At 43.8% G+C, this 13,309-nt stretch overlaps 1 protein-coding gene across 1 annotated transcript in view; it reads right to left on the reverse strand.

Moving 5' to 3' along the window:
- The window catches only part of LOC144482012 (glutaminase liver isoform, mitochondrial-like), a 62,976-nt gene that overhangs the window by 28,147 nt on the left and 21,520 nt on the right, over positions 1 to 13,309 (reverse strand). Inside the window, exons 4-7 of the mRNA XM_078201270.1 lie at positions 8,982 to 9,111; positions 7,771 to 7,850; positions 6,729 to 6,892; positions 2,711 to 2,769 (exon numbers count right to left, since the gene is read on the reverse strand). Coding sequence (XP_078057396.1) covers positions 2,711 to 2,769; positions 6,729 to 6,892; positions 7,771 to 7,850; positions 8,982 to 9,111 — 433 coding nt within the window. The remainder of the gene's footprint in view (positions 1 to 2,710; positions 2,770 to 6,728; positions 6,893 to 7,770; positions 7,851 to 8,981; positions 9,112 to 13,309) is intronic.

Below are 13,309 nucleotides of genomic sequence, written 5' to 3' on the forward strand. Positions count from 1 at the left end.
CAACAGGGTTGGCTGGGTTGCTGTTGTCATTTCCAGTGCCTAGGTTGATGCCAGGTTCTCCATCCAGTTTCATTCCTTTTTATTAGCTTTTTAGCGGTTTGATGCAACTTGGGACTAGGCCATTAAGAGTCAGTCACATTTCTGCAGATCTGGAGTCACATGTCGGCCAGACCAGGTGATCATGGCAGATTTTGTTCCCTAAAGGACATTAGTGAACCTGATGAGTTTTTACAACAATCAACAATGGTTTCATAGTCATCATTAGACTTTTAATTCCATATTTGTATTGAATTAATCTGCTGTGGTGGGATTCAAACCCAGATCCCCAGACCATTACCCTAGGTTTCTGGATTATCAGTCCAGTGGCAACACCACTGCGCCACTCCCACCCTACAGTACCAGGACCATGAGGCAATATTGCAAAACCAGTCCTTGAAACAATTGCACAATATACCATTCTCTCCAACTGAACAGTTGACCCTGAATTAAAGGACCGGAATTGGGTGGAAAACAGGAATTGGTTTTACTCAAGCACGCTGTAATGTGTTTAACATTGACCAGCCAGTGTGAAATGAAATACAAATACAAGTGAGCTTTGGAACTTAAAGAGTGTCATGGTGATGGGGATGTGCAGCCGAGGGCTAGCAACAAAGAAAAAGCTTTGTGTTTTTATAGGAATTGTGCAATGTCAATCAGTGTGGTTCTGATTACTATGTGCTATATCCTGACTAAATGCAGGTTGTGTCAGCATCCTATTGAATGTATTTACCCTTTTCTAATGTGTGCACTTGTCACCCTGTCTAAATGGAAAACAGCCTTACTCCAGAGTTTTCTGAGGCCTGAATAGACATGTGTGTCCAGAGTAGAGATTGGCTAAAGCCACAGTTAAAAGTGAAAAATTAGCAAATTTCTCAATAATTCCTCCCACTGATGATCTTAAAATGTAGTTTCTGTTGATTTAGCTAATCTCAACACAGGGCAGTAGTTGCAGCACTGTTGGAGTGAGGATGGAGGGAGGACAAGATTAACCAGGGAGCAGAAACCTTCAGTAATTTCCTATAAATTAAGAGAGCGGATTGTGCAACGAGATCTGGTTCTCCTCGTACATCAGTCACTGAAGCTGAGCATGCAGGTGCAGCAGGCAGTAAAAAAGGCAAATGGTATGTTGACCTTCATAGTGAGAGGATTCGCGTACAGGAGCAGGGATATCTTGATGCAATTATACAGAGCCTTGGTGAGACCACACCTGGAATAGTGTGTGCAGTTTTGGTCTCCTTATCTAAGGAAGGATGTTCTTGCTATAGATGGGTTGCAGAGAAGGTTCACCAGACTGATGTATGAGGAGAGATTGGTCGTTAGGATTATATTCGCTGGAGTTTAGAAGAATGAGGGGGATCTCATAGAAACCTATAAAATTCTAACAGGACTAGACAGTATAGATGCAGAAAGGATGTTCTCAATGGCGGGGGTGTCCCGAACCAGGGATCATAGTCTAAGGATAAGGGGTAAACCTTTTAGGACTGAGATGAGGAGTAATTTCTTCACCCAGAGAGTGGTAAGCCTGTGGAATTTTCTACCGCAGAAAGCAGTTGAAGACAAAACATTTCAAGAAGGGGATCAAAGGATATGGGAGGAAGGTGGAATCAGGCTATTCAGTTGGATGATCAACCATGATCGTAATGAATGGTGGAGCAAGCTCGAAGGGCTGAATGGCCTACTCCTGCTTCTAGTTTCTATGTTTCCCACCTCAGCCCAGGGATAATGAGGCCAATTGACTTTCTAGAGTGTCAGTGATGAGGGACCCTTAGGTGCAACACAGCACAGGCCATGTGACCCTTACTCTTCTGTGTTGCCCTTAAAGGGACAATCACCACACAGAGCTTCTGTTAACTCTGGGAACTCTCAGCATCAGCTTTGCTTATGGAGCGTGTGTCGGGAGGAAGTGTGCAACCTCCCTCATAGGATGCCAACCCCACGGTACTACTCACTGTCCCTTGATTGAAGAGACTAGGGCGACCATCTTGATTGCCCACAGATTTCTAAAATGTAAACTGGTCAAAAGTTTTCATTTTAATACAACAAACCATTTTCTCCTTACTTTGTATCCTAGGATATGAAAACGTCCATTAATTATTCAGACTTCCAATTAGTTTGTATCTGCAGCAAAGCATACACCAGTTATGAAGTCACAATCCCAATCCCTGCAGTTTCCCTTGTCTGGTTTTGGGGACTTGGCAAAGAGTAACACCCTTAAGAGAGAACGGACAAACAAATTGTTCTGATGCACCTGCTCTAGCCAATGACTAGTAACTGTGATTAAGTGGCTCACAGTCTCTTGGCCTCTGACCCTTTGTCAGTAACTTCTCTGAAGATCACACTGAAATTAGGAAGCCATTTCCCACCAAATGGGAATTCATGAGGCTAACCACCATCCTTATAGGATGCACTATATCAGTTCACTGACAGCCTATGACAGTAGACTGGCCCAAGTTACATTTCCACCAGTAGCTTATCTGACAGCAAGTAAAATGTAATGTAAATATTATTGTGACAGTACTTTTGCAGATAGTTTTACTATGTCTACAGTAGGGTAAAATTGTCCTACAGATACTGGCCTAATAGTGCATTTGGGCCACTATGCTGTAGCTTTGTTCAATGCCTTCAAAAACCTGGTTCATCAATCTGTGTCCCAGTTTGCATGTTATCTTACCTTGATAAGTGAGGTAACAACAATTGCTCCTGCATTTACCATGGGATTATGGGGCCTATCTAAAGAGAAAACAAAACATTTAGATTAACAGTACGAAGTGATTCTGAAGTTGTGAAAATGTAAGTGAATTGAAATTGAACAACATTTGTTTTTTTTTAAACTGTACTTATTGCCTTCGGCAGAATCTTTTGTGGGCTTGATGTGGCAGAGATGGGGCCATAAAATGCTGTGAGCCATTCAAAGCGTCATTGTTTTCAGCAGAATGGGAAGATCCCACCTGTGGGAGAGGCCACAAAATTCCACCCTTTGCTTTGTCAACCGATATCCTCAATCTGATGCTAAAATTGCTCAATTAAAGCTCTACTTGCACAATTACTCAGTGGCTATAAAATGTGTTTCTTTGGATGTGACAGGCCCCTTCAAGTGACTACAGCATTTCAAACATTCTTCTTTTTCTAATGCAGTCCCTTGGAATTGAGGGTGACTTGCGTTGTCATTTCCAGTTTGTTGGGTTTTTGAAATGGCTGTTAAGTCCAATGCATGATCCCTGAAGGTGGCAACTCAGGTGGACAAGGTGGTCAAGAAGGCATATGGCATTCTGGCCTTCATCAGTCAGGGTGTCGAATATAGGAATTGGAAGATCATGTTTGGAGTTGGGGACCAAGTGTCGTGTGTCAAAATTCGCAGATGACACTAAAATGAGTGGCAGAGCAAAGTGTGCAGAGGACACTGAAAGTCTGCAAAGGGATGTAGATAGTCTGAGTGGGCAAGGGTCTGGCAGATGGAGTACAATGTTGGTAATGTGAGGTTATCCATTTTGGTAGGAATAACACCAAAATGGACTATTATTTAAATGGTAAAAAATTGCAGCATGCTGCTGTGCAGCGGGACCTGGGTGTCCTTGTGCATGAATCGCAAAATGTTGGTTTGCAGGTGCAGCAGGTAATTAAGAAGGCAAATAGAATTTTGTCCTTCATTGCTAGAGGGATGGAGTATAAAAACAGGGAGGTTATGTTGCAGCTGTAAAAGGTGCTGGTGAGGCCACACCTGCAGTACTGTGTACAGTTTTGGTCTCCTTATTTGATAAAGGATATACTGGCACTGGAGGGGGTGCAGAGGAGATTCACTAGGTTGATTCCGGAGTTGAGGGGGTTGGATTATGAGGAGAGACTGAGTAGACTGAGGCTATACTCATTGGAATTCAGAAGAATGAGGGGAGATTTTATAGAAACATATAAGATTATAAAGGGAATAGATAAGATAGAAGCAGGGAGGTTGTTTCCACTGGCAGATGAAACCAGAACTAGGGGGCATGGCCTCAAAATAAGGGGGAGCAGATTTAAGACTGAGTTCAGGAGGAACTTCTTCACCCAAAGGGTTGTGGATCTATGGAATTCTCTGCCCAGTGAAGCAGTTGAGGCTACCTCATTGAATGTTTTTAAGGCAAGGATAGATACTTTTTTGAACAGCAAAGGAATTAAGAGTTATGGTGAGCGGGCAGGTAAGTGGAGCTGAGTCCACGAAAAGATCAGCCATGATTTTATTGAATGCTAGAGCAGGCTCAAGTGGCCAGATGGCCTGCTCCTGCTCCTAGTTCTTATGTTGCAGCTATATAAGACTTTGGTTAGGCCGCATTTGGAGTAGTGTGTACAATTCTGATCGCCACACTATCGGAAGGATGTTGATGCATTGGAAAGGGTGCAGAAGAGATTTACCAGGATGTTGCCTGGTTTGGAGGATATGGACTATGAAAAAAGGTTGAACAAACTTGGATTGTTTTCACTGGAGCGTCGGAGGATGAGGGGGGACCTGATAGAGGTTTACAAGATTATGACAGGCTTGGATAGAGTGAATAATCAGAGCCTTTTTCCCAGGGTCGAAGGGTCAATTACTAGGGGGCAAAGGTTGAAAGTGAGGGGGGGAAGTTTAAAAGAGATGTAAGGGGCAAGTTTTTCCACACAGAGGGTGGTGAATGCCTGGAACGCGCTGCTGGGGAAGGTGATGGAAGCAGATTCTACAACAATGTTCAAGAGACATTTGGATAGATACATGAATAGGCAGGGATTAGAGGGATATGGACCACGTAGAGGCAAAAAAATATTAGATGAGAGAGGCATCTGTGTCGGCACAGACTTGGTGGGCCGAAGGGCCTGTTCCTGTGTTGTACTGTTCTTTGATCTACAGGCTCTGCCACATGCAGGGCAGGTGGTACATAAAGGGTGGGGGTAGATGGGTTATCTGGAGGTTTATGTCTCGACTTCACCTTTGCACGTTCCTGACGGAGTCTCTTGATGTGTTCGGTGCTTTTGTGAATGAGATTCTCCATTTTAATTGGTCACATGACAGGGTCTCCCATGAGTCGGTGGGTATGTTTGACCTTTTCAGGGATGATTTGAGGACATCCCTAAAGTGTTTTCGCTGTCCTGGGAGTCTCTTGCTGTGACCAAGTTGTGGATAGAGCAGTTGCTTTGACAGGCTGATACCAGGCATATGAACGACTTGTCCCGTCTGGTGGACCTGGTTTTGAGTGATTAATACCTTGATGTTGGGCAAGTTGGCTTGTTGGAGGGGATAATGAATCGTCGCCTCTAGTGGCTGAAGATTTCCTTACCGAATCACAGTCTGGTTTTCATCCATCAAGAGGCAGGATTTTTAATGCATTGCAAATTCAAGAAAAAGTGAGAGGAAAAGCACCAATCACTGGATGTGGCCTTTTCGGCCTCATGGAAACATTTGACCTCTGTCAACCATGAAGGCTTATGTTGCATCCTCAAATTTGGCTGCCCTCAGGAAGTTGTCACCATCCTTTGCCTACTTAATGATGATATGCAAGCTGTGATCCTCACCAAGGAAACCACCACAGACACTGTCTCAGTGAAAACTGCATTCAAACAAGGGGCTGTGTCATTGCATCAAGTCTATCCTCCATTTTCCTTGTGCACCTCACCTCCAGCAAATTACCCACTGGTGTGGAGAGAATCTACAGAACAGACGGGAAACTGTTCAGCCGACGCTGCCTTCAACCTAAAACCCAAACTGCTCCAACCTCAGTCACAGAGCTTCAGCACATTTGGTCGGAAACCAAGCCCCAGATCATAGAATCATAGAATCACTACTGTGCAGAAGGAGGCCATTCAGCCCATTAGGTCTGCACCGACTCTCCGACAGAGGATCCCAGCCAGGCTCTTTCCCGTAACCCCACAAATATTTACCCCACAAATTCCCCATACCTAACATTTTTAGACATCAAGGGGCAATTTACCATGACAAATGCACCTAACCTGCACATCTTTGGACTGTGGGAGGAAACCGGAGCACCCAGAGGAAACTTGCGCAGACACAGGGAGAATGTGCAAACTCCACACAGTTACCCGAGGCCGGAATTGAACCCGGGTCCCTGGCACCGTGAGACAGCAGTGCTAACCACTGTGCCGTCCTTCTCTGAAGCAAGTGATAAAATGGACCTTTGACTAAACACCTGGAAAACTAAAGTTCCTCTTCCAATCAGCTCCCACTGCAGAATATCTCCTCTCCCCCGACACCTCCCGGTGATTTAAGACCAATGCCGAGATCCTGGAAAATGTGAACCATTTTCCCTATCTTGGGAGCTTCCTCTCAACAAAGGCAAATGGTGACACTATCAGTAGAGTTGCTGTTAAGAAAGGAGCAAGCTCTGTTTATCAGTGTTTATTTTCTTGCTTGCATTGCATGCAAGAAAATAGATGCCATGTGGCCCTTTGAAATTTTTATGTCTTGTACTTCCTGATTCTTTTCAGTTTGTAATGCTCAAACTCCAGTACTTGATGTGATTCTTTTTGTTGTTGATGACAGATGTATGATTAGCTCTATTATTCCACAGCAAATGAAAGCTCTATAGCAACAGTTTATGCACAGGTGTGATGAATCTCCTTTGTGTATTCTGTTGCCAAGGGGAGCTGGAACCATGGTTCCCTGGGCTCATCAATTGGGCCAAGACCAGGTGCTTACTGGAACACTTGCATGTTGCTACGATACTCACCCTCCTCATTCAAAAAGACCTTATTGAACCGTAGTCCGCTGGGCTCTTTGCCCACATACTGGTGAACATAGTCAGTACTGAATTCATTAACTGCGATGGCGTACTCCAGCGGCTTTATGCAGGATTGTAAACAAAAGGGGATTTTGGTGTCTCCAATGGAGTGTCTGTCGAGAGAGGGATAAACAAAATGGCCAACTTCAGAAAACAACACCAAACAATCAGTTTTAAAAAAGCAATAAACACAAGCAAAACTTTAATTCTGGCTTTTGTTCAGTGAATAATTTTGTATAGCCTAATTGATGACCAGAATCCAATTTAAACAGTTTCATATCACTTTGGGGACCAACAGTGGGTGAAGAAGAAGGCACTCCATCATCAGAGGTGGCATGGTGGTTAGCACTACTGCCTCACAGCGCCAGGGATCTGGGTTCGATTCCCGGCTTGGGTCACTGTCTGTGCGGAGTCCACACGTTCTCCCCGTGTCTGCGTGGGTTTCCTCCGGGTGCTCCGGTTTCCTCCCACATTCTGAAAGACGTGCTGGTTAGATGCATTGGCCGTGCTAAATTCTCCCTCTGTGTATCCGAACAGGCGACGGAGTGTGGCAATGAGGGAAGTTTCACAGTAACTCCATTGCAGTGTTAATGTAAGCCTACTTGTGACACTAATAAATAAACTTTTTTAAAAAACTTTAAAATTAGTTTCAAAGGCAATAAATGCTGGTCTCGCCAGCAACACCCACACCATGAAAACTGATTTAAAAAAGCACAACAATGATTAACACAGCCATGGATAAAGTGGTCATTTGCAGCATAGGAAGGTTTAATGGACTGTACTATTAACAATTCAGCTCTCTATGTAGTGTCCACAAAATTCTCAAGTAGAATTGCTGTAATTCATTGTGGCTTTGGTATTGAGGCCTGAATGGGGAGACCACCCCTCAGCCAAAATTTCCTCCTGTGAAAACAGTTTGCCCTGCCTTTTCCCATTTCCAAGAGGAGTCAACAGAAAGATTTGTTTCAATCTGAACATAGTGAAAGCTTACCTCTGTCCATCCACGGTACACAGAGAAACCCCCCACAGATCTGGGCTGAACTTGGCCAATTGGGGGATGTAGTCTGCAACCTGTGAATGATACAATTGCTTTTAAGCTGCTTGGGTACAGGAGACTTTAAACAACAACAACAACAACAAACATTTATATCATGCCTTTAATGAAGAAACACATTGCACGGCACTAAATAGAGCAGCATGGGAAATAGACACTGACCCAAAGACTGAGAAATTAGAAGAGGTGACCAAAAGCTTGATCAAAGAGGTAAATCTTGAGGACAGTCTTAAAATGAGGAGATGGTGTTAATGTGGTTTGGGGAGAGGATTCCAGAGCTTAGGGTCCAGTCGGTTGCAGGCCTGGTCACCAGTGGCTCAAAGGACCAAAGTCAGAGAAATGGAGAGTTCAGGATTGTAATTAATAACCTGAAGCTGAATTCTCTGGTAGAATGAACTTAGTAAGAAGTCTCACAACACCAGGTTAAAGTCCAACAGGTTTCTTTGGTAGCAAACGCCACTAGCTTTCGGAGCGCTGCTCCTTCGTCGGGTGAGTGGGAGGTCTGTTCACAAACAGCAAACAGGGCATATAAAGACACAAACTCAATTTACAGAATAATGATTGGAATGCGAGTCTTTACAGCTAATCAAGTCTTAAAGGTACAGACAATGGGAGTGGAGAGAGCATTAAACACAGGTTAAAGAGATGTCCAGACAGGACAGTTAGTGAGATTTTGCAAGTCCAGGCAAGTCGTGGGGGTTACAGATAGTGTGACATGAACCCAAGATCCCAGTTGAGGTCGTCCTCATGTGTGCGGAACCTGGCTATCAGTCTCTGCTCAGCGACTCTGCGCTGTCGTGTGTCGTGAAGGCCGCCTTGGAGAACGCTTACCCAAAGATCAGAGGCCGAATGCCCGTGACCGCTGAAGTGTTCCCCAACAGGAAGAGAACAGTCTTACCTGGTGATTGTCGAGCGGTGTTCATTCATCCGTTGTCGTAGCAAGTTGTTCCGTTGTCCACAGAATGAACTTAGCCATCATTTAGCACACTTGACCATGTAAGAAAATCACCTGATGTCAGGACCAAATGTGGTGCCAGTTGATGTTGGCATCATTTGACATAATTCTGGTCAAAGTGACCTGCCTCCACTCTCCAAGGGACTTTAAAATTACTCACAACACACTGTAAATCCACTATTTTACAACTTACCTTACCAGAGGTCCTCTTTTTTGCATTATCATAAAGGCGGTTTATGTGTGACGAAAATACTTCAAAGTCAGGAATGACAAATTTTTTCCTGAAGGCCTGGGTCAGCAGCACAATGTTACTTCCAAAAAACCTGAACCAGAAAGACAAGTGGTGAAAGCGATCAGCTCAGCATTGACCCATATGGTGGAGTACAAGGGTTATTCACATTTCAAATTCAGTCAATGCAAAGCAGTAACTACTTCGCACTAGATAGTGCAAAAGCACCCCAAAAATAAAATCCCTATCTTTAATCTATAAATGCTATCAAACGCAAGTTATGTTCTGATTCATGGAAAGTAAATGTGTGATTGTGAATCATAACTACCTTCAAAAGATGTTATTCCATTCTGCACTGATATCTAGCATCTTGAATAAACTCCTGACCTCACCCACTTATTTGCTTCAATTATCAAAATCGTGCTTGTTAAAATCAAAGAACAAATAGGAGCAGTCTTAAATAAATTGCAACTCCCAATGTGTTTTTTACTCAATTAATTTAGTGGATAATTCTGATAGCTCTAGGGTTTTTTTTAGTCCAGTGGTTGGAGAGAGTCTAAAGAATCTGGTAGGGTAATAGGTGGATAATGTTGATACTGAGATTTGTTCCTGTTAATTATTTTTCTAACCATTCATTTTTCAAACATATCTAGGTTTAAACACTTCCTTTGTGAACCACACTTAATTTCTTTGTTTCCTGAATAAGATGCAAAAGCAATTATTTCAGCCAAACTTGTGCCTCAGGCTGTGCATGTTCTGTCACTCAAGTATGGTTACCAACTTTGGTTGGGTATTCCTTAAGGCTTCACTCAGCCATTATCCATCACCCAGATGTAGTGCCTTTCCAGGCTAATTGGAAAGGGACTAGAGGCTTACCCAATTGGATTAATCTTGACTGTTTGTGAAACAGCCTTCCCCTCTGCCATCTCCAATATATTTTATAAGCAATGAATGAAACTGTTCAAAGAAAAAGAAAAAATGCATTTAAAAAAATGTCCCTATGACTTTTCTCCTGGGTTGCTCGCAGCATAGTGTATGAGCATCATTATGTTACAGAAGGAGGCCATCCTGTCTATCAAGTCCTTGCTAGCTCTCTGTAGAGCAATCCAGTCAGTCGTGTGTGTTCCCCCCTCCCCCCCCCCGCAATCACTCCCCAACCATTCTATCCCAGTAGCCCTGCAAGTTTATTTCCCTCAAGTGCTCATCTAATTTCCTTTTGCCTCTGCTTCCAGCACCCTCATGGGCAGTGAGTTATTACTACTTACTGTGTAAAAATGTTCTTCCTCACACCTCCTCCTATATCTCTGGCTCGAAACCTTAAATCTATGTCCCCTTCAGCAATGGAAACAGCTTTACTTTGTCTACCTTATCTGAACTTGTCATTCTTTTGAACATTTCTGTCAGATTTTCCCTCAACCTCCTTTGCTCCACACAGTGTCCTGATAATTAATCTACAACTCTGGGAGACATTAGGATAATCTGGGGAGTGTTGGAAATATGTCAATTGAAGAGCCAATTGTCAAGTCAACCATCAGAACCTGTTCAGTGCATGAATTCCATGCAATTATTTTAAATATCCTCCTGAGTTTTACTGTAAGGAAGAAAATGTACTAACCTTCTGAGTAAATTCCTTCATTAAAAATAACCAGGTATATTTAAAAAGTAAAATACTGTATATAATCGATCACAAAGCAAATGTGGAGGGCACATTGTTCATAAGTAAATTCTGAGCCATTTTTATTTGCTGCTTAATTCTATTTGCTCCAAGAGCCTGGCTCTCCTTCAGTGCTGGATTTGATTCCAATTATGACATATAATGAGAAGTGTAAATATAAACTCAGCCCTTTAAATACCAACACAGTGTGACAGGATGGTTTATGACCTTTTCGGCACCAGCATGCCTAGGGCAATGCAGGTCAGTGCTGTCTGTGCTCTGCCTGCTATTTCAATGCACAGTATCCTTATGCAACATTTGAGGGATGTTACATTGGATTATTCTACAGGCCTACAAGGGCTCATGTAAACATATTCCAGCTCATACATCTGTCAGAACATTGTGATTTAGGCTGGCAGAAGATCTCTCTGCCAGCTCTCTTATCACAGAGACATCAGAAAGTCTTGGTCCCTCATTCCACCGAATGGTTTTAGCCCCCTCACGTCACAAACTTAACAGTTTTATGAGGAGAAAGAGGAAAGAAGAAAGGGAACAAAGAAATCACACCAACAGCAAACATGGCTTACAAGATATACAAAAGGAAGGTTACACTTTGGGCAGTTTTATTGAACTCAATCACATCAAAACAAAATTGTAAGCCCCTTCCAAAAACTAGCATTGGCAATGAGAATCATTGGCGTTGTGGAAAGATGGGCATGGATTTAGGAGGTGACAACATAAAGTTTTTTAAAGTTTATTTATTAGTCACAATAAGGCTTGCATTAACACTGCAATGAAGCTACTGTGAAATTCCCCTAGTCGCCACAGTCCAGCGCCTGTTCGGGCCAATGCACCTAACCAGCATGTCTTTCAGAATGTGGGAGGAAACCAGAACACCCGAAGGAAACCCATGCAGACACAGGGAGAACGTGCAAACTCCACACAGACAGTGACTCAAGCCGGGAATCGAACCCGGGAGGGTCCCTGGCGCTGTGAAGCAGCAGTGCTAACCACTGTGCGACCGTGCTGCCCCCACGTGTCCAACAATTTGAGAGGAAAGGCCAGTTGGAAGCACAAAGGGCTTAAGGGTGGAATGTTTGAGGATGGGATGATGATGGCAGATTTGAAAAGAAGGACTATTTAAGGAGTGGGAACCATTTACAATATTAGCTAGTATAGGAGCCAGGAAGGGAAGTTGAGTGGTCAGCATTTAGTGGGAATAGGATCAATGGAGCAGGAGGTGCATTCCATGGACAAAATGAGCTCAGAAAGGATGAGGGAAGATAAAAGAGGAGCTAGAGAAAGATGCAAAATGGTGCAATTAAACAAGGAAGAAAGGAAAGCTTTATTCCATGTGTTTAGGCTGGACCCAGAGATGAAAGGGCTTATCCACTATCATTGCAGTGAGTGGATATTGGCCCTCCTAACTAATTGGATTGAACAATTGAGTGTGTAATGAGCAGGAAGAATTCTAATACTTGTTCAACATGCCAACAACAGGCCAAAGACTGACCAATCAGGCATGTTATCCAAGTATGAATTTTCCATACTGGAGACAAGTTGAGACTCCACAAGTCTACTTTGGAACAGGCAAGATAGAACATGCTTCAGTGACAAAATATTTAAGCATCTAATTTAAAATGTGCATTAAAAAAAATTCTGTCCACCCCTTGAAGGAGCTATGTGATGCTGTGATACAAGTTCCATGGATGACATGTGCCTTTTACGATCTCTCCTAAATGGCCATTTTTGCATGTATAAGCCAAAACAATGAGTGTCAGCACATTATTCTAACATGGTAGGAACACAACGAATGAACGTACAAGCACCTTCTATTGGGGACAGAAGAGAATGATCAGGAGCACAATTAGCTGCTTTCCTCAGCCCTCTCTAAATTGAAGACCTGGAGGCCGTAACTGAGATCAGCCAATTTAGCCTAGACCTCGGATCTTTCTAATCTTTGATCCAGTAATGCACTGTGTAGTTATGCACTAAGAAACCATAGAAACCCGACAGTACAGAAAGAGGCCATTCGGCCCATCGAGTCTGCACCGACCACAATCCCACCCAGGCCCTACCCCTATATCCCTACATATTTTACCCACTAATCCCTCTAACCTACACATCTCAGGACACTAAGGGGCAATTTAAGCATGGCCAATCAACCTAACCTGCACATCTTTGGAATGTGGGAGGAAACCGGAGCACCCGGAGGAAACCCACGCAGACACGAGGAGAATGTGCAAACTCCACACAGACAGTGACCTAAGCCGGGAATCAAACCCAAAGGTCCCTGGAGCTGTGAAGCAGCAGTGCTAACCACTGTGCTACCGTGCCGCCCCATACTTTGAAGTTTACATACAAAGAGGTTTCTGGAATATAATTTACTTTGAAAGTGTTCCCTCTCCCCAGGTCAAATTGTACCCCCTCCCTTCCCCCACTCCCCTCCCCTCCCCCGCTCCTCTCCCCTCCCCCGCTCCCCTTCCCCCCCTCCCCCGGTCAAATTGTAGCCCCTCCCTTCCCCCGCTCCCCTCCCCTCCCCCGCTCCCCCACCTCAGGTCAAATTGTACCACTGCCTTGTGAGTCCAGCTCAGGAGAGTCAAAGGCACTGGAGTGGAGTTTTATAAGCTGGTGATCT

Source organism: Mustelus asterias, chromosome X (genome assembly GCF_964213995.1).
Source record: "Mustelus asterias chromosome X, sMusAst1.hap1.1, whole genome shotgun sequence".
NCBI classification, from domain to species: Eukaryota; Metazoa; Chordata; class Chondrichthyes; order Carcharhiniformes; family Triakidae; genus Mustelus; species Mustelus asterias.